Source organism: Centruroides vittatus, unplaced genomic scaffold (genome assembly GCF_030686945.1).
Source record: "Centruroides vittatus isolate TY-2023 unplaced genomic scaffold, ASM3068694v2 contig_1074, whole genome shotgun sequence".
Lineage (NCBI taxonomy): Eukaryota > Metazoa > Arthropoda > Arachnida > Scorpiones > Buthidae > Centruroides > Centruroides vittatus.
In genome coordinates, this window is record NW_027120692.1 from 2,054,311 (window position 1) to 2,081,742 (window position 27,432).

Consider the following 27,432-nt stretch of genomic DNA (forward strand, 5'->3'; position numbering starts at 1 on the left):
TCTGAATTTTTCTTTTGTAAATGTAAAGAAAAACACTAAAAATTAACAAATATCTTGAATAATATTTGAATAATTAACAATAAATCGGGTTTTAATCGGCGATGAAACTTTAATTCAAACTCCTCCTATCTAGACACGTGCTCTAGTATATGGAGAAGTGGGATAATAGAGAAAACAATCGAATTTCTTAAAAGTATTTAGCAATAAATTCGATAAGAAGCCAGAGTACTCGAGATAATTTCTTAATAAAACATGGCAACACTTTTTAAAAAAAACTAACCGCTACTTCACTTATATTTACAAGATTTGTTTATGTTACGACAATTTATCTTCTACGGGAGCGGCTGCTAAATTTATAACTAAGGTAGAACGAAAGAAAAACTTCCCACCAGTGCCACTTGTGTCGCCACCGTCGACTTGTTACTAAAACTGTAGAAGGAACAAGCCGGCGACCAGTTGCTACCGATGTCTTCAGGTAATACGAGTTGTAATGCTTCAGTGCCATGTCGAACGTTTCAATGTAACCTCTACCAAACTCTGGTATCGTGTCTGAAGAAAAAAATGGGCAACGGTGCTACAACTGCAAGTAAAAGCAGCAACGCTCCTTCAGGTGATGCTGAAGATTTCAGGAGACGACAGGAGCAGAGTAAAGATATGCCCAACGATTTAAACGAAGCTCGAAGAATTATAGAGCATCAGTCTAGAGAAATTTTACGTCTGACTCAAGAAATTCATAAGTTAAAGGCTAGTTTAATCACTATTTTTTATTTTTTAACTCTTACTTTTAAACTTTTGTCAAGTTTCCAGCGCTCGATTTACTTCCTAATTTAAATTTACGACGTGAAATTAGCTCGATTATTCTTTCATTTTAGTTCCATTTTCGTTAAAATGTAGCAAAAATTATAGTTTAAATTTTGTTTATCTTATCTTAAAATTGATTTGTTTACAGTTTTTTAAATACAGAAATTAATTATAGAACTTTCTGTGTATATTTTTAACAGAAATGATTCTTATTAGTGAAGGTTACTACAGCGAGTTATGCTTTAAACATCATTAAAAGTTTATTTTTGTGTCTTTTCTCATAATTGGTTCTTTAATTATATTTATTTTTGGGTTCGTAAATTAATTTGTGTTAAAATTTTTCTAAAAATATTAATTTTTTTATAATAATTTAAAAAAATACGCTTTCAGACAGCTAAATTTAGTAATTATTCATGCAACTGATAAGGATAACAAGTAAAAAAAAAAAAAGGATTTATTAAGCACACTCTATAAAGAAAGTAGTAAAAAATGTCAATTTTAGTGTAAAAAATGCCAAAAATTTCATTAATATGCATACTTAAATGAGTGTAAATTAAGAAAAAAGTCTTCATTTAGGTACAAAACAATTGCATAAATTGAAATCTATGCAAAAGAAAGAGTGCTGAATGGCATTTTAATAGCGAATTAAACTCAATTTCTTGGTAAACATTAATTTAGACGAATATTAGATACTCTGAATACAAACTAGAGCGAAACACGGAAGTTGCAAAGTGGGTTAACGTCACAATAACGCCTTGGGTAGCCTTCCTTGCATGGCAAATCAATCGACAGGTGAAGACTACTTTACAGGGTAATGCACTTCGAATTCTTCATCTCCGATGCCGTTTACACCGTTTAGAATATGAAATAAACTTTTTGATTCGTACGTTAAGTGAAAATTAATAGCGAAAATCAATCCAGATATAGTTAAAATATATTTTAAATTACGCAAATTTATATATTATCGTTGTAAACTTTGCCACCAAACGTGGATAGAACCGTATATAATATCTTTCTAAACCAACTTAATGCTTTTAAATTTAAAAATTTATTAATAAATAAACTTTAAAATCAAATAAATTCGATGTATATTTGTAATAAACGTGAATAATTCAAACTATAATAAAAATATATAATGCTGTAGATGTTTTTCTACTGAATTATAAACTCTTCTTTTATGTATAAAAATTAAATTCGAAGTAGAAATTTCGATTTATCGAAAGGAAAGACATAAAATAATTCAAAGGAATTTTATTAAATCGATAAAATTTCCGTTAAAGGATATATTTAAAGTTAAGAATAAAGAATATATTTCGGAACAGGTGTGCATTCTCAAAGTACAAGAGGTTTTGACATTTTAGAAACAAAGAAGATAACATCTTATTCAGACATCACCTTCAAAAATGGGGAAAAAATTGATGCTGAACGTCCTGAAACTGGAAAAAATATTCGCTAGAAAGTAAAATAGTCTGTAAATTAGCATATCGGCATGGAAATGTGCATCTCCCCTTCTCTCTTTTTACATCGATAATGCATTCGAATGGAATTTATCAATTAAAAACCTACTGAATGTAGAAATTGGAAGAATTCTTACACAACGAAGAGAATAAAAGGTATTGAGATTTTTCATGATTCGTAATCAGGAATTGGCGACGGAAATCTCAAAAAAAATCGATAATTAAGTAAGAAAATCTCTTAAATATACTCGAATTTTCAGTTAAATTAAGACTTCACGTGCTTTTTAAGTAAGTTTCCAAGTGAAAAAAGTAATTCAAAAGTTAATTACTACTTCATCAATATACTTAAAACACATTTTGCTGGATTAATTAGCTAAATGGAAGAGAGAAAACACAGACGAAGCAATCTTCAGATGAATGACTCGTTTACTTATCATCAATAAAGAAGCGTTGAAACGATGCTAAAACTTCTCTTATAATTAAAATACCATTGTTTAGTAATGGGAAATTTTTCTTAAAACTGTCCAGGAATCAAATATTTAACTTGTCTTGTTTATTCTTAAGGAAATAAAACGTTTTATCTTGAATATAGATTAATTTAAAGTTCTCTTCTATGCATAGGAGAAGCGGATATACGTGATACTGATCTTGATAAGTATAATGACGAATAACAACACCTTCAGCGCATCTGTTCTCTGTAAACTTTATTAACACTCGAAATTTATAAGATGTTTCATAATTTATGCTGATGATAATTGGATTTCTCTTTATCTGATCAATTTTATTAAGTTTATCCTCAATTTACTTATATCGAAGGTTTGTAGTTGGGTGAAGTTTAAGTGGATATAAATGATAAAAGTTTATTAACTGTAGCCTTTTTTTATATATATTTTAATCACTAGATATGATTTTATATCGAGGGAAAATCGATTTATAAGGTATCTAGTTTATAAAAATGATGTTTTAAACGGTAAAATTAGCTATTTATGTATTTATATTTCTTAAAAATGTCTTAATATGAACGAGTTTAGAGACGAAAATAATCATTTCGAAGTTAAAAAAGTAATATTTAGATGAGTTCAAGCATAGAAATTTTACATTCAATTGATATTAAAATATTTATTTTTATTAAAATTTATGAATTTTTATTGATTTATATGAAATAAAGTCGATGCTAAAGTTAGGAAAAGCACTGTTTTTAAGTCTTTAAACATATAAAAATTGTAAATAAATGTTTAAAAAATGATTGAAATTGCTATTTAAACGATTATTTCATAAATAGGTGAATTTTTAAACCGATTTTTTACATAAACATATATAAATTTGGTCAATAAAAGTATTGTTTTTAGTCGATAAAAGTCACTGAAAAGTGTAAATTTTAACAATAAAAGAAAGGTCTGAACAATTTATTGTTAAGAACTAAGAAAATTATAACGGTAATAATGCATTTAAAGTGGGTAGAGGATGATGTTTCAGCTGAAAGAACGTGACAATTTAAGAGAATTTTTTTAATAGGGTAAATTAGAAATGACGTTATCCAAAGAGTTTTAATAAGTTTAACAATAAATTCAATAGTACGAATGGGAAAGAAAGGATTTCTTGTTAGGAAAATAGGTCATAGATCAAGATTCTATTCAGAAACAGGGAAAAAAGGAAGAGAGCGAGTGATTTAGCACTAGCTATAATCAATGAACTTTGATACGTACCTCCGACAAGTGGATGATTGTTAGCGATCAGTTCTCATCTCGGTTTAAGAGCTTTTATAAGCGGGTTAATTAGGTTTGTAAGGTTTTAGGTTTATATTTACGTTTCCTAATTGTTTATTTTACACGAGAACTTAACGTAAACTTGTTTGTATGGCAGAAAAAAAAGACGGTTTAAATCATTAGACTGATGAATTCTATACAAACTCTACGCGGAGAAAATGCCCAAATTTAAGCCAAATATTAGAACTGGGGTACTTTTATATTCGGCTGAAAAATGCCCAATTACGTAGGCATTTAAAATAATTATATGGGTATTTTTAGCCCGCATAATTGCTAAAAATGTGGGCCGAACTGAGCGCGCTACATCATTAAACACAGCCTGAATATAGAAAAGTTTGCAAATGTTTATAAAATATCAATAATAATTTTAAATTTATGAGTATTTGGGTAACAGATTATCTTATTGTTTAACATTTTACCTTACAATTAAATAAAGTATAAGAAATTTCTTAAATTTCTCACGCTTTTTCATTGAATCTGAGCCAGGATCACGTTGAAATTACGAGAAAACTTGCTAATTTATAAACAATTAAACATTATTTCATACTTTAAAACAGTAAAATCTGCACAAAAATTAAAATAGTTTATAGTCTAAACTAGAATATCGCATGATTATTTATTTGTAAAATATTCAGCTTATATATTTGAAAAGATGTCCATCATAGACGAATTATTCGCATGATAATTAATTAAATCCAACAATTAATTGTATAATAGCTGTTATATATTCTGCTTTGATCCCCTTATAGATTTAGGTAGGTCATTTGAACGATTTTAAGCAGATTTAATGAAGATATACGACCGATAAGGCACAAATCAATGAAGGAAAAGGACGAGATTCATCGAAAATAGGAGAAAATCTTTAAATTATGACAGTTTTATTGCAATTAATAACAGATATTTTGTCAGTAAATGAATATTTTCTTGTAATTAATTGCAATGAATAATTGTAACAATAATTAATGCCGATTTCATAGAGTAATTGCTACACGATTAATCGATTTAAATCCAATTATTTGAAAGATTAAATGAAGCGTTAGAACATAAAAATAGAATTTTGTTTGATTTAATGTGATCGATGGTAAACTATCAATAAATTAAAAATGGAAAATTAACATGTTAATTAAATTAATTCATTTTAAACACGTATAAATTTCATATTTTTGCTCCATTAATTAGGAATATTAATGCTGTTTAATCAATCACATTTATAAATTAGTTTGAATGAGAGTAAATAAAATTCCGCGCGTTTTTTTTTAATGATTCTAGATAAATTTATTCGTTATATTCTTACTTTTTAAATATATAAATCATCTAAATGGATAATTAAAATGATTTTATATCGTCGTAAGAATCATAAATGAAGACGTTAAGCAAATTTCTACGAAATACTGAAGTAATGTAGAAGTTGGCTGCAGGAGTTGAAAGGATTAGGAGTTGATAGTTGTTGATAGAAATAGGAATTGGCTACAGGAATTGGTAGCTGATGATAGGAGTAGGAGTTGGCTGCAGAAGCTAGTAGCTGTTGACAGGAATAGGAATTGGCTACAGAAATTGGTAGCTGATGATAGGAGTAGGAGTTGGCTGCAGGATTTGGTAGCTGTTGATAGGAGTAGGAGTTGGCTGCAGGATTTGGTAGCTGTTGATAGGAGTAGGAGTTGGCTGCAGGAATTGGTAACTGTTGATAGGAGTAAGAGTTGGCTGCAGGAAGTGGTAGCTGTTGACAGGAATAGGAATTGGCTACAGGAATTGGTAGCTGATGATAGGAGTAGGAGTTGGCTGCAGAAGCTAGTAGCTGTTGACAGGAATAGGAATTGGCTACAGGAATTGGTAGCTGTTGATAGGAGTAGGAGTTGGCTGCAGGAATTGGTAGCTGATGATAGGAGTAGGAGTTGGCTGCAGAAGCTAGTAGCTGTTGACAGGAATAGAAATTGGCTACAGAAATTGGTAGCTGATGATAGGAGTAGGAGTTGGCTGCAGGATTTGGTAGCTGTTGATAGGAGTAGGAGTTGGCTACAGGAATTGGTAGCTGTTGATAGGAGTAGGAATTGGCTACAGGGATTGGTAGCTGTTGATAGGAGTTGACTACAGGAGTTGTTAGAAGTAAAAGTACTGTACAGAATACATATTAAGTTATAAGTTAATAAAATTAATAAACTGTTTTCATTGATTTGAAAGGTTCTTCATAACTATACTTTTATAATGTTTAAACTTTTATTAGATTTCACGTTGAAAAGTCATGTCAAGCAATATTGAATTACGTTACTAAAATTACTGTATTTCTAGAGATTCATAGCTTAAATTATTGTATAGGCCTAAATTTATATTAAAAAAAAAATTCAATTATATAAATTACACAAAAATACAAGTAGGTTACTTACATTTTAAAATAAAAACTCGTTTTAAATTGATTTATTAAAATATTTATATATTTTAAAGCCATTATAAATATTCTTTTATTAACTAATCTTCCATAGAAAATTGACATCATCAATGTCTTGTTCTTACGAGAAGAATCGATATAAGTAAAATTCTACCGATAATGCTTAGATTTTCTGTTAATTAGTTCCATTTTTAAACAGTTTATATATACTTTTTTGCAAAACTGAACTGAAGCAATATATTTCTAGAATTCTCAAAATAAATTAGCAAAACTATCTGTTAAAGATGATTTTGTTTATCTATTTTAAAAAATCTGTACAGCCAGCAGCTTGTTATAATGTACTGCTTACTTATATCCAGCAGAAAATGAAAGTTTTCTTTTGTATTGTCAAGTAAATTCTCCTCTAGACTCTTTCCCTTTTTTGACATTTTGAGAGAAATGTAATTTTAATTCTCGTATCATACCCAAAAAATCTCCAATCATCACTCCATCAAGATGGAATTTTTTCAGTGCAGCTGAACAGGAAAGATAAAAAAAAAATGGCATAAAAATAGCACGGCATTCTTTTTCCATGATATGTGTTGCTTGGCCCATTCCAATCATTTTTCTTTATGTAAGATTTTTTGTTTCTAACAATTTCTCTTATAAACGACCGCATAAATTTCCTCGTTTCTATGTATTATAGCCTATGCTTTTGGATAATTTAACCAAAGAATATTGAAATTAATTTCTGACAACTTATTAAAATTGCTAGAAAATAACCAAGCAATTGTTATTGACCATAAACCATGAGGCCTTAAACGCCTGCCATCAAAATATGGCAGGCGTTTAAGGCCTCATCTTACCACTCCAGGGATCCGGGTTCGAATCCGGGCAGGTCGAAAACTCCAGGAATTATTTGGGAGTGGATATGTTGGGCCCGTTGTGGTCTTGGCCGACCACGAGGGCCTGAAAAAGGGCCCTTTTAGTGTCCATTCAAGTAAATGCTTTGACTTTTTAATACATTGCTTTAATTTTTTTGTTAGTTTCTATTCAATTTAAACAGCAGTGGAAAATTTTATGGATGTTTCCTCGGGTGAAATGCGATGTTGCCAATTCGTATAGAGTTTATTTTGGATAAACTTAAGTAATGTAATATTTTATGCTGAATGTACTTAATTCTAAAAGGATTGGGTTGAATTGATGGAACTTGGGACAATGTGCCTAGGGAGGGTGCCTCTTGGGAAAACTTTCTAAGGCAAACTGGTTACTATTTAGATATTAGACACGCGAAGAAACGGAAACACGTGATTAGCCCATTGATGAGGTGCGAACCCACGATCAATTATCAAGCTTCAGTGGTTCACTCTCAGCCACCAATGGTTCGTTATATCTTCATGGAGCCAAGGCAAATTTAAATTAGGGGGCCCGTATAGACATTTTTCTTCTAGATAATTTGTCGAGGAAGATATTTTCTTATAAATGTTTGGTTTGGGGTCCCCCGTTAGTATGGGACCCAGGCAATTGCCCTTTTTTTGTCCATAGGATAACGCGCCACTAATGGGTTTTTTTAAAATCTCGAATATTCAAGAACACTGTCCATTAAATAATTTACAAAAATAGATAATTATAAGCAACGGACGGTTTTTATTATATATTTTAATTATCGATTAATCGGTCAATAACACGAAATATTCCCTTAAGAAATTCGATTAGTTTGTTAAAAATAACTGAAGAAATTAAACCACGAAAATTCTAATTTGGCAGCAATTTCTGGCTAAAAACAACATCCAAGTTTAATTTACAAGATCTCAAATTTGTCGTCAATTTAAACATCCAAATACCTTCGAAACTATGAAGAAAATGCTTACCTACCTTAAAAACTAAGTTAATTTTCCTTAATTTTTTAAAAAAAAATAGGTTATTAGGTTAGTAATTTATAATATATATATATTTGTAGTTTTATAGGGGAAAGAATAAAATAAATATTTATAAAGAAAGCTGCGAAATCGATAATAATAATAATAATAGATAAATATAAGAAGGCCTTTACAAAAATAAAGTTGTTTTATTTCGTTTCCTGTAAACACGAAAGACGAAAAGGAGAAACTCTGTGTAAATAAACTTACTCAAACCGTTAAGTGATAAACAAACTGCTAAACGTGATTAATTTCGCTTGTTTTACGGAACGTGAGAGATGTTTAATGTTCCAATGATCAAATATTCTTTCGTATGAGCTCCTTTACGAAAAAAAAAATCATTAAAAAACCTCGATTTTACGTTCTAAATCGTCATTTAATAACATTAATTAAGCTCCACTCCGCTAAAGATCTCATTAATGAAGTCGAATATTTAACTTTAAAATAATAATTTACGTGTAATGTAACGTCCATTTTTTTTTTTTTTACTTTTATAACAGATCTATATTATTATTACTATTATTATTTTTAATTCGGAATTTTTAGTTTCTTGGTGTGGAGCATTGAAACTAATTATAAGAAATTTAAATATTTCGTGGTAACTTCGTTTATGTACATACAACGTTGAAATTATTTATATGCCAATTTTTCTTAACAGCAATGATATCAAAATGCTAAAATTAAACGAATGTCGAAATAGGATTCTCGGAATACGTCTTACACGCCATAACTCTATGACGTTTGAAGGAATTTCTGGCCAGATTTTATTTGTCTGTTACTTAATTTAATGTTAAAAATAATTAATTCTACTAAATTAATAAAAAAAACACCTTTAAACGTACATTAAATATATAAATTATATTGATAATTTTATTCGAAAATAGTCGATGTCTTCCTAATTGCAACTATAATAATCTTCATGTTTGAAGGCCATCGAAAGCTTGTTTTGGGGTTTGGGATAAAGTGGGTCCCTTTTGCCTTAGCTGGCACCTTTTGTCTTCTTTTTAAACAAATAAAATTCGTATAATTAACAAAATAGTATTAATTTAGAGGGTCAGAAACCATTGCAATACGTAAGTATCCTCAGGCCCTAGAAAAAAATCCCCTCTCGACGTATAAAAGTACCAAATACCTTCCCCAATTTCCTATAGATTAATCACACGTAAGCTTTCATCTGTCTGTTTTTTTTTCTGTAGAAAAATGAATTAAACGTTTATCTTACTACTGCATCATTCTCGATCCTATTTTATTCGAATGCAGAATTTAATACAGATTCCGTCCTATAATAGTATTTTTTTAATCGATATGTGGCATTATTGTGACATATAATACGAATATATTGCTCGAAAATAGTTTTCCAACTTTATTTACAGACGAATAAGTACATTCATTGAATATAACTGAGCTAAGAATGCAGCTGTTCGCTTTCTTTAAAAAATTGTATTTAAAGTGGTATTCGGAGCGAATTTTATAAAAAGCTTTCTTGTTATATTTTATTTATGATAATAGAAATTATCTGTATACAATTTTGTCCAAAAATTTAAAAATAATAAATGCAATTCGTGTCTTGTCAAACGTTAAATTATCATTGCTCGTTCGTTTTCAGACTCGGCATCTATGGAATCCTCCTCGTTCTAACTAGCATTCTAATCATGAATCCTCCCCATTCTGACGATAGAATGGAGAGGATTCATGGTTAGAATGCTAAATAGATAGATAGAATGGGGAGAATTCAATCTACGGGCTGAACAAAAAAATATTAACAGCTGGTAAAGCATTGTAATCCACGCCATTTATCAATAATTTGAAATAAATTTTATGATTTGTGTAAATTAAGAAACAATGTATTAGATTAAATGATTCATTAATCATATAGAACCATTGTTAAATAATGCCAATCATCCTGGTAAATTGGTAAGCTGTTAATACACCCAGCTCTATGTCCATAATCTGTGATTAAAGCTCAAAAATTAAAAGTTAGTAGTAAGCTTTCATACATTTAAAATCTTCAATTGAATGTTATGAATAAAAATCTGTAAATAATATTCATAAATATAATTGAGGATGATCTGGACAGGCACTTTCAGCCTGTAGTTTGAATATCATTATCGTAATTACGAATAAGTTTGATTTTTTTACCTAATTCTTTCCGTTCTATAGTCGTTAAAGAGGGTTTTTTTAATCAAGCTCATCGTGGGTTCGGCAGGACCACAATGGGTTAATAACAAGACCCCAAGTAAAGAAAATATTCAAGAATAACAGTGATTCTTACTAATATACAATTATAAACAGTATTGAACAATATAACAGTGTAATCATTGTTACGATGATTCTGTCTGTTGTACAGTACATGTATACGCGGGCCTAAGAGGGCCTTTTTAATCACATTCGTTAAGGATTAGATCTATAATGAAATGGCCGTGTGATGAAGGTCAAGGGCCCAAATAACCCCCAAAATTCGCGTGGTTTTTCGCTCTTCCGGACCGATTCTGAATCCTCCAGAACGTTATAGGACTACAGTCCTACTAAGTCTTAACGTGAAATCGTGATTAAATTATTACAGTAATAATTAATAAATATAAATCTTGTCTAGTATTAGATGCAGTAAGACTACTTCATATATTTTATTGTGAAGAGAAACTGGCCTTTTTCCAAGCACTTTTTTTTTTTTTAATTATAACATAGATACACCTCGGTAGCAATATATCAGAAGTATTCTGATAGAAGATTCTTTATAAGGGACATATAAGAATGTTTGTAACACCTGGAGAGAGAAACAATACTAAGTTCTATTGCAAGGTCTGGTACTGTACTTTGATCAATATTACATACCGATCATTGATTTTTTCAGTTTTCAAATCTGGAAAAGGACAGATTAGTTTGCTGTTTCGACTTTTATCTCTTTGCCAAATTTACCTTCTTTTTTGCCTTTAAATTTATTACACTTAAAGTATCTTCGTGTGGATGATATATATTGATCGTATACGGTCAACGAATTGCTGTGTAAAAAATAGGATGCAGTAAAACTCTGTTTTCTTTTGTATATTTTTTCTCACTTTCTCTATTTATAACAATAAAATGGCTTCTTCATCATTCTAAAATTGATTCTACTAAGTTTCAAACAATTAGAAACCAATTCTAGATGAGATTCTTCCTAATTCAATTCCCTTAAATTAATGTTACTCTTACTATTGTTACTAAAACATTATTAACTATGAAAACACTCATACAACTATAAAGTAATAGGTTTATTTTATTATAAAAAGTTATCATAGAATGTTATATAACCCTTCCATCCTACCGACTGTAGTAATAAATTATATTTGTCAACAATACAGCAATAAATTGTAAAAAGTTTGTATCCTTATATTTTGCCAGATTATAAGAAGAAAAGATTACTACTAGAGTAACAAATTACATCATTGTATAAAGAATTTATTATTCGACTGAATTATTTTATTAAATTTAAAAAAATATATATATTTTAATAAGTAGATATAATCATGCCCTATCAGTGGCGTGAACCCCTGACTGGATAGACATGGTTTCTCGCCTGACCATAAGTAATCACGTAGAGTTTTCGGGGTTTTTTAACGTGCCTAAATCACATCATTACAAAACCAAGGTGATGTTTATAATTGTTACAATTCTAAACGAACCTAACCTTGTAAGAAGCAGAAACAATAGCAGATAAAGAGTGTTAAGCATCAGCTCGAAAAGTTATCCGAGAGCCGAGCAATTAAATTAAACGGTTATAAATTAAATTATAACGAATTAAACTCCAATATTTTATTCTTATAACAATTTTTTTTTTTAATTTTTCAGTCGGTTCTAGAGATAAAGCTAACAGTAAACAATGAAAAACCAGATATTTTGGCAACTTTACACGAAACGCATTCGACAGCTGTTAGCAAGAAACAGGGAGTTTCAGGAGAGACTCATAGTCAAGGAATTAAAAGTTTTCAAATAGCAAAATATGAGAAAGATTATCGGTAAGTAGTTTATCATTTTTAAATTGAATAAAATTATATGATAATAATAATAATAATAATAATAATAATAATTCAGAGCCTGTCAAGAGGAAAATTTAACAACGTTAATTAAATACTTTCGAACGTAAAAATGCGTATTTAATGCTTTAAAATAACCTTTTAATAGTTACTCGAGAATGAGTTACGATTGTCATCACCGAAAAAAGAGAAGAGAGCATCATTTTTAGAGAAGAACAGAAGCATTGTACCTTGACATTGACTTGGCAAGAGTTCTGACTTCAGCAGAAAAGAATAAGAAAATAAACAAAAAATAGCAAAAAGAGAGAATGAATTATATAAACAAGTAGCCAAAAATTCGCATTTAAAATAGGAAAATCGCGTTTTTTCATTTAAAAAAAGAAAAAATAAATAAAAATTAGAAGAGATGAAGATGAATGTCGTCAGTTACCAGCCGTACAAATCGGAATTAACGTTTAAATTAAGGGAAAAAATGCCAAAAGAAACAGAATTGATTGATGATTCTAATTAACGAAAACTTTTTTAAAACAGTTTTCTATAAATAAACAATTTTACTAGTTTCTGATTGACGCGTGTATTAATTGAAATATCTTTCTAACAGTTTGTAAGTTTTTTTTTAATATAGAATAAGTGGAGCCATCGAGGGCAGGCCCGAAGTAAAGCGGGTCCCTTACGCTCCTTATGAAAAAAAATAAACATGTAGAATGATTTCGTTTATTAATAAATAGCAGCATTAAAGCTTTTGTAAGCCGAATTAAAGCGAAAGAGAGAGCTTAGGCCGTAGGAAAAGGCCCAGCTCCTTTCTCTTGACAGCCTGGGTATAAGGCCTCCTACTAGTTTTATTTCTAAGCTTAAACGAGTATTTTTAAATAACTACACAGGTATTGTAATTCGAGAATTTTTGTATATTTCAGTTCCAGACAACTGATCAAAGACGCCATTATGGAAAACGACTTTTTGAAAAATTTGGACATCTCTCAAGTACGCGAAATAGTCGAGTGTATGTACTCTCAAGAGTTCAACAAAGGTTCTCTCGTGATAAAAGAAAATGATGCAGGAAGTCATCTCTTTGTATCTTCAGGTATGACAGAATAAATAACACAGAAAAATGCTGGTTGCAAATAACGCCAAGCGTTAATTTTACGAGAGCCAAAATCTTAAAAGATGCCAAAAGAAAAAAATATTTAACTGGGTCTGTGCCCTTGTGGAAGGTCGGTGCACTTGTCAAAATATTCTAAATTTAGTCCTAAAACGAATACTTTTACGTTTCTTGTGCCCAAATTTGATACGAAGTTTAAGTATAAAATAAAAATAATTAATTAAAATAAATCGAAATTCATTTTTTAAATATTAATAACAGTCCAGTTTTATATATACAATTAAATAATAACGTTAAATATCTTGAAAACAAACGTAGTTTACTCGTTTTTATAGGCGAATTATTGCTTTAAATGTTTAGTTTTTCGTAAATTCTAGTCATTTTTATAAATTTTTTAAAAAATAATTTCCGCAGAGGGACAATTCGAGGTGTTAAAAGGCTCCACTGTGATAGGAAATATGGGACCTGGCAAAGCATTCGGAGAGCTGGCAATTTTGTATAACTGCACCAGAACAGCTAGCGTAAGAGGTAGTATAATCGTAAAATAATAGAGTTGTATCAATTTTTATCAACTGTTATAAGCATAATAATTTATTATTTTCATCTTTCAAAGCCTTGTCCGACACTAAAGTATGGGTCCTAGATCGACAGCTCTTTCAAGCTATCATGATGAGAACTGGCCTACAGAGACAGGAAGAAAACATGAGTTTCTTACGAAGGTATCATAAATTTAAACTAAAATATAAATAAAAAAAAGTGTTGTTTCTCAATCGTATGTTTCTTTTTTACGATCGTAAACAATAAAACATTTTTATTGCCTTGTGTATTTTTAGTTTGGTGTGTTTTTTTAGGGTCACCGAACTTGAAAAATTTATTGCTTAAATGTCTCCAAAACTGTTGAAATTTTACCATAGATATAAAGTTATTAACGTAAAATAAAGAAGAGAAATTAATTTTTTACAAGTTATCCCTCTAATAAGACTTTTAATTAATTGATTTTTTATAATTAATTAATATATTTTTTTAAATTTTTAAATTATTTTCTATTCGATTCATTGTTATTTTAATAATTTTGATTTTTTTAATTAAAAATGTAATTTATTAACAACTTTTTAACTGCATTTTTTTTATAATATAAAGAAAAATAAGAATTTTGTGAAAAAATTATAAGAGCCTTCGCCATAGTTTAGTGTGAAAATCAATATAAAATTTAAAGAAAATAAGACGAAATATTAAAAAAATCAAGAGAAATTTATGTAAATATTAATTGTACAGTTAATTAAAGTAACATATTTTAATATTTTACGTATAGAAAGACGTCTATAGAAGTGGTTCTCTTAAGTTATCGATTCGTGGACCACTTAAACCGAATCACAGATAAATCGAGAACCATTTATGCCCCGTCCACTTCTCATCCTATAAATATTACCTTAGATAAGGATACACAAAATATTTTGGCATAAAATTTATCCGGTAACCTAACATAATGGGCGAAAGTGCTCTTTTCTCTGGCTAAACAACATAGGATGCATTCTGGAAAAATGTCTAAGTCTGGGTGGCAGATTAATCTGGTCTCTAAGTATGGTCCACGGACCACACTTTGAGAACCACTGGTCTATAGTACCAATACATTAAAAGGTTTTTCGTAAAAAAATTAAAAGAATGACGGGTATTTTAATACCGAAACATATCAGAAATACTCCTTAATTTTTTCTGGAGTGTAGGTAATTAGCCACAAGAGAATTTTTGATTAAATTCCTTGATTAATTTCCATACGAATCTTACTTAATTTCGCAACTCGACTGACAAAATTACCAAGATTTTTTTAAAATTTTTTTAAACGCAAACAATCGAAGATATTTCTTCTAATTATTTATTAAAATATCACTTTCTACTCGATACTAGTTTTCATTTATATGCTAATTTATTATCTTTAACATTGATTAGCTGACAAATTAACACCACGATTGCAACGACACTTTAACTAACTCCGTTTAATGTACCGGTCAATGTTAAAGGTTAACGGAGATCAAACAGTTTTAACTGACTTTTAACGAAATTCTTAAAATTATTTTGACCAAATTATCCATTTATATAGGTTTTAGAAGCGATCGGATTTAATATAATTATAAACTTTTAAGATAATAACATCATTATCTTATATTTTCTAGCGTACCTTTGCTTAAGGATCTTTCTAATGAAATTTTATCAAAAATGGCTGACGTGTTGGAAGTTGTAAGTAGTTATAAATTATTTATTATTTATTAATTTATCATTGTAAATTGTTTTTATGTCAGAATATTAAGTTGGAAAAAATGAGCAAGAGATTGTTTTGTTGTAAGTAGAAAAGTACTTCAAAAAAAACAATAAAAGATAAGAATCTTAGAAATAAAAGTAAGAAGAAAAAGGATATTTTTGTCAGAGTTTATCAAAATCATAAAACTCAACAATACTAGAAGATAAAAGAAAACAGGAAGGGAAAAAAATGTAGATCTAACAACAACAGACTGTGACTTGTTAAATTTTCTCTCGAGTACAAACCATTTATTTATCGTTAATTTGTTTAATTTCATTCCTCGCAATTGTAATAATCATTAAGAATTTATATTATATATTTAAAATCTTATATTCATTCACAAATTATAAATTCCAATAACGAATAGATTAAAATTTTCATCAATTCACCACACTCGAGATATGATCCCTACACCCTTCTTTCCCATGAGTTTTATAGAAGTATTCCTGCCAAATTTCAAAATATTTGGCCCTCGAGGCTTTGAGATATAAAGCAGACATACACACAGAATTTCGTTTCCTTTTTTTCAGTGTTTTTAGGACCTTAGAGGGCCTTAAAACATCGTGAATTTGATGAAAATTGAACCCATTGCAATACTTTCCCCTTATTCTATAACAGCAAGTAGAATAATAAATTAAGCTATTACAATAAAAATAAATATAAATTTCCCTTCTGTCTACTGTAAAATCAAATTATTATTATTATTTTTTTTTACGGATCTCTAATCATATTTCTTTAAAATATTTTATATATTGAATCTTATATAACGGAGGAAAGATTATACTTGTCGAAACACTTTTACATAAGCCAAATTCCAATATTATAGAATTTATTTAAACTAATGTAAATTCACAATATATAAATTGTCGAATAACCAATCGAATATTAATTACATCTGTAACGTTCAAGCAATAAATCGGGTAAAATTCCAAATATACATGGCATATTAATTAAATATCGCATTAAATTTTAGCTTTTAAAAAAATCTACCATTAAATATAATAAAATTAACAAATTTTCCATCATAGAAATTATATAAAACAATTTTTTTGATGGCGAATTTTACCATCGAATCGATGTTTATTCGATGCACCTACACCTTGAAGTGTGCTTATTTTCGTTTAAAAAAAATGGAAAATTACACAGAAAAATGGGAAAATATTATATTATTATTTGAGCTCAATTTACGTTATATTTAAGACATACTCTTTCAGTTAAATCAATTGTCGACCTCAATACTTTAACTGAAATTCGCTACTACTCTTCCATAGTAGTACATGAAAAATATATTTTAAGCCTCCTATCTTCACTTATAAACTATTATAAAATATAGTAAAATATAAATCAAATACTTACATCACTTGTTAAAGAATTTCGTCCACTTAGACATAAGTAAGTAAGATTAAATGTAATTGTAATGTTATCAAATTTAATACAATTTCGACAAATCAAAATAATTGAAGAAAATATTTCGAATTTTCTCTTTAAATTCTGATTATTAAACAGGTCAAAATTGCTTCCATTGTTTATTTTAACAAGTATCATTTGTGTTGATTACAACGACCTTCAAGCGCATCCTAGTGAGGATGCACTTAAAAACGGGAGCATCTTAGTGAATTATTTTAGTTAAAACGTATTAAAATATATAAAAATAAAATAATATAAAACATTTTAATAAAAATACACAATATTTTACATAGTTTTTCATTTAATTTTTATTGGAATCATCATCGAGAGTGGATGAATTAGCCTGTCGTATTAGAAGAATAGATATAATAAGGTCTATGATGACTATTATTTTTAATGGCATAAAATATTTTAAAATTTATTTATTTAACTAATTAATATTGATTATCTTCAAACATCTTATCCATAATAACTACGAATCAATTATATTCTAACACATCATTCAAACACCCTTCCATAATTTATCATTTAATTTAATCTTTCTAATAATCTGTTAAATTATTAAATTGTTTAATAATTATATTTGCATTTTAGAAATATTTAAATTTAAATCGAGGGGAACGTATGAAATGCATCGAAATGTAAGAAAATTATAAATTTATTTCGTACGTTTCTCACGAATGAATATATTATTTTTTAAGTTTTAAAGATAAAAAATTAAAAAAATGGAGTAAATTTACTCGATCTAAATGTACTTTTTGAGTGTAGCCTATTGAAAATTTCGCAAGCACCACGTAAATATTTTTTTCTTTAATTGTAAACATCAAACCTAATTTTTTTTTTAATTATTCTTTACCGTCGAAGTAACTTTACGAAGTTTTGAACTTCTCACAGTGAATGAAATGACGGGAAGTTATCTAACAGCGCCTCTGGTTTACCTTCAGGATTTCTATCCGCCAGGCGAATATATTATCCGGCAAGGTGAAAGAGGGGACACATTTTTCATCCTCAGCAGTGGAAGTGTTAGTATTTATAACTTTCGTTTAGGGGCCGGTCAAGTATTACATCAGCAAAAGTTTGCTCCGTTTTGATCCTCCCTCTCTCTCATCACAATTTACTATCATTCCTCCCATCATCACCATCATTCTCTTCTATCATCCCTCCTCATCACCATCATTCTCTTCTATCATCCCTCCTCATCACCATCATTCTCTTCTATCATCCCTCCTCATCACCATCATTCTCTTCTATCATCCCTCCTCATCACCATCATTCTCTTCTATCATCCCTCCTCATCACCATCATTCTCTTCTATCATCCCTCCTCATCACCATCATTCTCTTCTATCATCCCTCCTCATCACCATCATTCTCTTCTATCATCCCTCCTCATCACCATCATTCTCTTCTATCATCCCTCCTCATCACCATCATTCTCTTCTATCATCCCTCCTCATCACCATCATTCTCTTCTATCATCCCTCCTCATCACCATCATTCTCTTCTATCATCCCTCCTCATCACCATCATTCTCTTCTATCATCCCTCCTCATCACCATCATTCTCTTCTATCATCCCTCCTCATCACCATCATTCTCTTCTATCATCCCTCCTCATCACCATCATTCTCTTCTATCATCCCTCCTCATCACCATCATTCTCTTCTATCATCCCTCCTCATCACCATCATTCTCTTCTATCATCCCTCCTCATCACCATCATTCTCTTCTATCATCCCTCCTCATCACCATCATTCTCTTCTATCATCCCTCCTCATCACCATCATTCTCTTCTATCATCCCTCCTCATCACCATCATTCTCTTCTATCATCCCTCCTCATCACCATCATTCTCTTCTATCATCCCTCCTCATCACCATCATTCTCTTCTATCATCCCTCCTCATCACCATCATTCTCTTCTATCATCCCTCCTCATCACCATCATTCTCTTCTATCATCCCTCCTCATCACCATCATTCTCTTCTATCATCCCTCCTCATCACCATCATTCTCTTCTATCATCCCTCCTCATCACCATCATTCTCTTCTATCATCCCTCCTCATCACCATCATTCTCTTCTATCATCCCTCCTCATCACCATCATTCTCTTCTATCATCTCTCCTCATCAGCATCAGTCATAAGAAATCAAGATACCCTTTCCCTAATTATGTTATCAGGACAAAAGTTAAAACAATTTTGTTTCTCTCTACAAATACACTTTCGGACAAGACTGGAAATAAAAATAAACTACGGTGTAATCTTACGTCATTAAATATCACCCTCCCTCCCTATCGTCAGCAGTCGTCAGATACAAACGAATTCCCTCTCCTCATAAGTTACTGACGTAATACTTGAATGATCCCTTATTACCATTTGCATCTTTCGGTTATATTTATATTAGTTTAATTAACAGGTTAAAGTTACTCAAAAACTACCAGAATGTGAAGAAGAAACAGAAATTCGAATCCTGCAACGAGGAGAATGTTTCGGAGAACAGGCTCTTCTAAGGTAAACTACCTTCGATAATACAAAACACATAAATGACAGATTATTATTCACATCTTTTATAACTCTCTCAAAGACCCAAAATTCTGTATAACTTACGAAATTGAGTAGGAAGAAAAATACGTAAGCGTAATGACTTAATAATAAAAGATTAGCCATGTATCCTCCTGTTTTCATTTCTCTAATATAAAGTTATATCTAATATAAAATTTAAGAATTTCCACAAGTTTAGGAACGAGATCCACTCTACTTAACCCCTTTTTTTTTGGTCTATTTTAGGACCTCTTAGTCCCGCGGAAACTAAAAGGGCCTTTTTAACCATACCCATGGTGGATTTAGCCAGACCCAAACGGGAGGAAAGATCCGACATGTCCTGAACATACCCCCGAAAAATTCCCCGGATAAGAGAATTTTCAATTATAACTATCTATTCAAATAAGACGGTTAATCTTTCGAATATATAGGACTATTTTAGAATATATTTTAAAATCGTACTGAAATTCTTGACGTGTAAATTTGTTATACTATAGTACGGAAGTCACACTCAACAAGGGGGTATTCTTGCATAAAAGGATACGTCTTTTGGGCATTTTATTTTTTGTTTATTTTAAACTATTATGTTGTACGACTGACAAATTCTTTTAGCATGTTAGTCATGCATTTTGAAATAACGAGTGGATAACGGTACTCATACTATCGTCACTCATTACCTGTGGTAACAAGTAATGAATACTGATTAGAGAGTAACATAATTAAGCATTGTATTTTGCATTCTTGATGGATTACTGTTAATTCGATAGGAAAAAAAATTGTCAGAATTTCTTGTTAGACGTTAATTTAATTGCTTTTTTCGTACTTTTTAATAGTTATTTGTTTTTTTTTCTTGTAGTCGATGGTATTATCCTATAATCGTAACATTAATTTACTTTGTTTACAACTTTCTAACTAAATTATAGATTTTTCACTTTATCCTGAGTAATTATGTAACTAAATCGATACATTAATACTAAATACCATATTTAGTATTTAATAATAATGCCTGATACTAATAAATGCTTAATACTAATAAAGTAAAATTAGAACAGGACAACACTCATTGTCAGTTAGGTAGAACACATGCACATTCTGAAAGTAACGCGTAACAAATACTTGTGAAAGGGAATATTCGGTGTTTCGAATCTTTATGAATAAGTATACAAACAATAAAATAGTTGCAACGTGTACATTAGTGGGACATACGCTTGCTACACAACAAACAATTAAAACTGAAAATCCCTTTGTCTAGGACCGTAATTTCTGTAAATGATATAATTAATTTTAGTACATCTGTATTTCATTTTCTAGATGTATAATTTTAAAATTTGAAAGTGTTCCTTGTGGGATATGACAAAAGAATTTATTTGTATCGTTTAAATTAAGTGTAGATTCCGAATTATACAGCAGTTAACGCTAAGCAGGCAAGTAATGCAGGATCTTTTTTGAAGGTGAAGAGATTAAGTATATATCACCATTCTCATGAATTACAGATATTTCAAAATCCTATTAGCGTTAATGAATAAAGAAGTGGTTCTTTTTAACATAGTAAACGTTATAATCTAATTTATTTAAATTGAAAGAAAAGATTTGATACAGTTCTCCCTACTAATAAAATCAGAAAATTGATGCGTTATTAATTGATGTAACAGTCGTTTTGTTTATTTTTTAAATTAATTGTATCTTTTATAATTACACACACACATATATTGCTTTCTTATAAATCAATAAATAAGCAGACACACATATTGGCTATTAAATTAAAATACTATCAGGGCTTGTAACGCTAAAGCCATAACATAAAACAAGTCCTTCCCTCACCAAACACATGATACGTGTAAAAATGTGAGGCCTTAAGCTAAAGCTTGCTTAGCCTAAATGCAAATCCAGCGTTGTTTTTTTAAATTTTTCTATTAAAATAACATTAATATGTATCATTTCTTTAAATAAATCGATTATTTAAACTAGTACACACGTTAATTTCTTCACAGTTAAACATTTCCTTCCATAAATATTACTACAAAACTAATATAATTGTGAAGACCCAACGATTTATACATCCAAAATAATTTCCGTTTTTGATCAATAAAGCTTTAAATATTTGATTAAACGCTTATTTATTTATTATAAGCGCTTTAAGCGATAGTAATTTATTTATCAAGATATTACGTGTAAAGTCTACTTTTATATAAAATAAATACTTTCTTTTTTTTACTTGCTGTGTTAATCTGATGTAATAATATGAATGTAATTCAATGATACAATACATTAAAAATCTTGGTTTTTATATTACTTTATATAGATAAACTTTCATTCGTTTTTTTTCAGATTAGTTTACAATTTGACGTCAATTGACGTCATTTTATCTTTCTGTAACGAACAAGTGTCAAAATGACGTCAAGTTGACGTAAAAATGTACATTACGTTGACAAGACGAATGCATCCTTCCACGTTAATCAGACTACTTATTTAAATTTTGTAGTTTTATAAATTAATATTTTATAAATAATTTTTAAAGATATCACAACATAAAAAAAGAGAGTTTAAATTGCATTGTTTATAAATCCATTTCTTTTTTTCTCAGTAAAATAAATGTTGAGAGTGTAAATAACTCGTAAAATTTCATTTGTCATTTTTTCCTTTTATTTAACTCGAAGGAATTGGTAAAAATTCTAAATTTTTCATAGTTTCAGCGTTGACACGTATATATATTTGTATAAATTTGAGTATAAAAATAAAACTAACTAAAGGAAAATTTAATTATAGAGAAGAAAGACGAACGGCCAATGTAATTGCTCTACAACCTGGAGTAGAATGCCTGGTGCTAGATAGAGAGTAAGTACACCATCTTTTTCCCTCCTTCTAATAATAATTTTAAGTACTATTGACTGAATAAAAACTGCATATTTAAATGTAGGTCCTTCAATCAATTAATTGGCGATCTTCAAGAGTTGCAAGATAAGCATTACGACGACAGTTCTCTTCCAAAAAGGTATGAATTATATCGAAATTTTTACTTTTTTTTTGTTGCTTTTAATTTTTAATGATGGTTACAATTTATTTCGTTTTATAGAATTTCTTCTTCGATTCCAATTTTTTTAGCAGACGAAAAAGAACAAGAACTGTCTTCCGTTACTTTGGAAAATTTACAAATTTATCGCGACTCTGGGAATTGGAGGATTCGGAAGAGTCGAATTGGTACATTTCATTTTATGTTTTTATTCGTTTCAATTAATATTATTATTGCAGCAAGGGATCGTCCATAAATTGCGTAACTCTATTTTTATACTTTCCAACTACCATCCCATCCCGCAACGTTTCGCACACGCAGAACTCAAAATTACGTAACGCGTATCCTCTATAGACCACTTAATTGTACTAAGGAATAATATACAGTACGTGGTACCTAACGTCACATTATTTTATTAATTACTTGCAAAGGAGTGGCTTAAACGGTACAGTTTGTTATACTTTAGAAACAAAAATGAATCATTACCCAGGGTTAAGATCCTAGCATTACGTAACGTTTTTGTGAACACTCCATCATAGCTGCGTTACGTAATTTATGGATAACCCGTTAATTAATTTGTTTTTATAATCGAGACCTTATTATAAATTAGTATCGTAAGTTTTTTCAGTGATTTTACAGTAAAACCTTCCATTTAACGCCATACTCGTAAAGCTTCAACGAATACTCATGTGGGAATCTTATCCATGAATTACTGAATGTACGATTTTGCATTGTAAACATTTATATCATCGAATTATTTGGCTTTCGCTCTTTCAAACTAGAACTTATGCATAAATCTCATTATTGTTTGATGTAACAGTACTGCAAATTATCTCCACACTCGATTCAGAAGCGAGCAAATGGTGTCACTAATTGGAGGTTTGACCATATTTGAAAATTATAATTACACTATTTAATCTGAAAGGTTACTCTGTTTAGAATAAACCAACAATTAAAATTACTGAGTATTTATTAGTGACGTCAAAATTACGCATTGTTATTTTATTGTATACTGAAAATTGCACTTAATTGAAATTTACCGAAAAATTCTTTTTGGCTAATTTATTAATTAAATAAACTTTGCAAAAATGACCAACCAATTCACCTTTAATGATTGATTAAAAATTAAAATAAAATTTTAATTAAATTAATTTCGTATTTGATAATTAAAGGTTCAACTTACCACTGACAAGGAGAAGACCTTTGCATTGAAATGTTTGAAGAAACACTACGTGGTAGAAACTCAACAACAGGAACACGTTATAAGCGAAAAGAAGACGATGATGATATGTAGGCATCCTTTCATCTGTAGGTAAGCTGAATTTCTTGAATTTTGAATATAAAAATCCCATATTTTTATATATAAGACTGCTCCAATATATAATACCATTTATTCGTTCTGATTGAAAAGAAATTCACTTTCTTTCATGTTCAAATATTTCTTTAAATAAACCGAATACCGTTTCTATAGAGCAACTGAACTACTTTAAGGTTGATTGTAACCTCTTTGGTTATGCACGCCGTCTCCAGCAGATGGCGTTAAGAATTTAATGCTTTTTCTATGGGAAAATCATTTTCCAAAAATTCTCGAAAACGGAAGCAGATAGAACCAAATAGTTTTCTGCGTTAGAATCCTATTTAATTCTTTTATTAACGTACGGTTCAGAATTTTGAAAATTAAATTAGTTAATTTTCTACAAATTTTCTACCACTTTAAAAATTCGCAGAAAAATTAACTAATTCGATTTTCAAAATTCTGAACCGTACGTTAATAAAAGAATTAAATAGGATTTTAACGCAGAAAACTATTTGGTTCTATCTGCTTCCGTTTTCGAGAATTTTTGGAAAAGGATTTTCCCATAGAAAAAGCATTAAATTCTTAACGCCATCTGCTGGAGACGGCGTGCATAAACAAAGAGATTACAGTCAGCCTTAACATTAAGAAAAGAAGCATTTATAATAGAAAATTAGGTTTTAAAATTATAAATATGGCATATTTATATGTTTAAGCATAGAGTGACTATATTGTTTATCGTCCAAACATGAACGGTTTTAAGAGTGAGTTAAAAATGGATCTAAAAAAGGCTAAACAAATTATTTTTAAAATAATTACCGTATTTTACGGACTATAAGACGCACCTTAATTTTTAAGCAATTTTTTTAAAAAAATACCTATAAGACGCACCTGAATTTTGGAGGCAATTTTTCGAAGAAAAAAGTGCGTCTTATAGTCCGTAAAATACGGTAATTTATATATTGACCTATAAATTGGCCATATATTAGAAGACCTATAAAATAAAATAATTCTAGTTTAAATTTTATTTTAAGGGTTAAAACAAGAGAAACACGGGACTGATGCTTGTTTGTTACAGCAATGCAATACTTAGGCGATCTGCCTAGGCCCTAGGGGATGCCTTCCGTCAGGTCATTTAAGGGTAGGCGTTAATTACGTGGGAAAAACCCGGAAAACTGCACGTGCCACCCATGACCGAATTACTAGTGTTCAGGGACTGGTAATTCCTGACTGTCCCCAACAAACTGGGACGAATAATCACCTTACTTACGCATCATTAAAATCAAACCTTTTCTTTTTATACTTTTTTTTACCCCTGTGTCACCAAGAAGACCTTTTTATTTAACCATATTTATCATAGATTTGGCCAGGCACACAATGGCAGCGACCAGGTAATGAGGAACGGAGAGAGCAATATTTACCGTAATGATTAATTTACAGTAAAATTATATGGATATATTAAATATTAAATAATTTTAAAATGAATATCATATTTTATTTTTAGAAAAAAATCTAAAGGGATATAAGAATAATTAAGTAGAGTTAATCACACTCATTAATTTTAAGATGTCTGTGTCTGTAATTAATAATTATAATTAATGATTCCGTTCATTGAAAAAAAAATTTAAACGTCCTGTTTTTTAATTTAAATAATGCAAATTGATGTGTCTATTTATATAAACTGTTACTAGAAAATGATGTGTGGTCTGCAGCAAAAAATAAATAGATAAATAAACTTAAATTGCATTTATTTATTTTTTCTCCAGCTTCGATTTTAGTGATTAAGTCGAGGGATTTATATCTTGTGTTTCTGTTTGTTTCCTCGCTTTGCATACTAAAAATGGATATTTTATACTTACAACCTTCGATACGTAGCTTAGTACTGTTGAATTATTCATCAGGTTGCTTAACACTACCGTTTCTGACCGTTTAATACCTCCGAGATGGAAGGAAAAAATAGAAATTCTTTTTTTATCTGAGGGATTTACAGTATGAAAGATAACCATCGATCTTTCTTTATAAGGAAATAAACACCTTAAAAGTCGTATGTATGAAGAAATATTAACCTTTTAACTAATTCCAGACTTTATAAGACGTTTAAAGACACGAAGTACGTGTATATGCTAATGGAAGCTTGTTTAGGGGGAGAAGTTTGGACATTTCTTAGAGACAGGTACAGTAAGTAAGATTTTCTATCATCCTTTTATGCTCAAAATGTCGCATTTGCAATGATTTAACTGAATTATTGTGTTAATATCATTGGATTTGTTGGGTTTAGAGGATCTTTCGATGATGCCACCACACGATTCTATACTGCTTGCGTGGTCGAAGCTTTGGAATATCTCCACGGGATAAAAATTATATATAGAGATTTAAAACCTGAAAATTTATTACTAGACAAGGATGGATACGTCAAATTGGTAGGTATTATCTGTATATCGAAACGATTGAAAGATATTCATGTATCTTTTATGGCGACGTGTAGGTTGATTTTGGATTTTCTAAGTATCTCGCTAATGGACAGAAAACGTGGACGTTCTGTGGCACACCTGAGTATGTAGCACCCGAGATAATTTTAAACAAAGGGCACGATCGAGCCGTAGATTATTGGTCTATTGGTATCCTAATGTACGAATTACTAACAGGAATGTGAGTACTGTACATTTCCTGCTTTATACTTAACTCGTAAGATTACGTCTTATAATAATGGCCATTTTTTTATTTGAATTTTAAAATTTCCGAGCGTAATATTTAGCAACTATACTATATTTTCAGGCCTCCTTTCACGTCTAACGATCCGATGAAGACTTATAATATTATTTTAAAGGGAATCGATGCTTTGGAATTCCCTAGAAATATTGGTAAAAATGCACAATCACTTATTAAAAGACTCGGAAGAGAAAACCCATCCGAGAGACTAGGATATCAGAAAAACGGAATAGCAGACATTAAAAAGCACAAGTAAGATACATTTAATAAGATCTTATCTCGCTTAATCAAGCGATGGTTAAAACGCAAATTAATTTTTTTCCAGGTGGTTCCAAGGTTTTAATTGGGAAGGGTTACGGAGTAGAACTCTAGTACCACCAATCGTACCTAAAGTAAGGTGTTTTCTTCTTAATTATTATAGATTATTTAATAGATTAAGATTTCAGAAACGCAAAAAAACTTCATACAATCTATCGTTTACAGGTTAATAGTCCTACAGATACGAGTAACTTCGATACTTTTCCGCACGAATTCGAATTACCTCCAGACGAATATTCAGGCTGGGACGAAGATTTCTAGCAAATTAAAACAAAAAGTGCTATACATCTTATGTAAATACATTGTTAAGATTGTTTCTATGACGAATGTATTTTTTACACATAAAATATTCGAATGGAAATGTGGGATAAAATTACTGTTTCAGATGTAAATTCTGATATATATTTTATAAAAGAATAAAAAGAAAAAAGATTTTATGTCAAA

At 29.9% G+C, this 27,432-nt stretch overlaps 1 protein-coding gene across 1 annotated transcript; it reads left to right on the forward strand.

The window, feature by feature from the left end:
- Nucleotides 1-408: 408 nt before the first annotated feature.
- On the forward strand, nucleotides 409-27,432 carry LOC136973525 (cGMP-dependent protein kinase 1-like). The gene is given in 19 exon segments (XM_067268253.1): nucleotides 409-744; nucleotides 12,131-12,297; nucleotides 13,230-13,396; nucleotides 13,829-13,942; nucleotides 14,028-14,133; nucleotides 15,586-15,649; nucleotides 18,062-18,139; nucleotides 19,533-19,627; nucleotides 22,424-22,492; nucleotides 22,575-22,649; nucleotides 22,731-22,812; nucleotides 22,814-22,855; nucleotides 23,840-23,979; nucleotides 26,045-26,134; nucleotides 26,240-26,381; nucleotides 26,447-26,610; nucleotides 26,737-26,922; nucleotides 26,996-27,062; nucleotides 27,154-27,432. Coding segments are annotated over 19 exon segments (2,223 nt in total). The 5' UTR covers nucleotides 409-465; the 3' UTR covers nucleotides 27,250-27,432.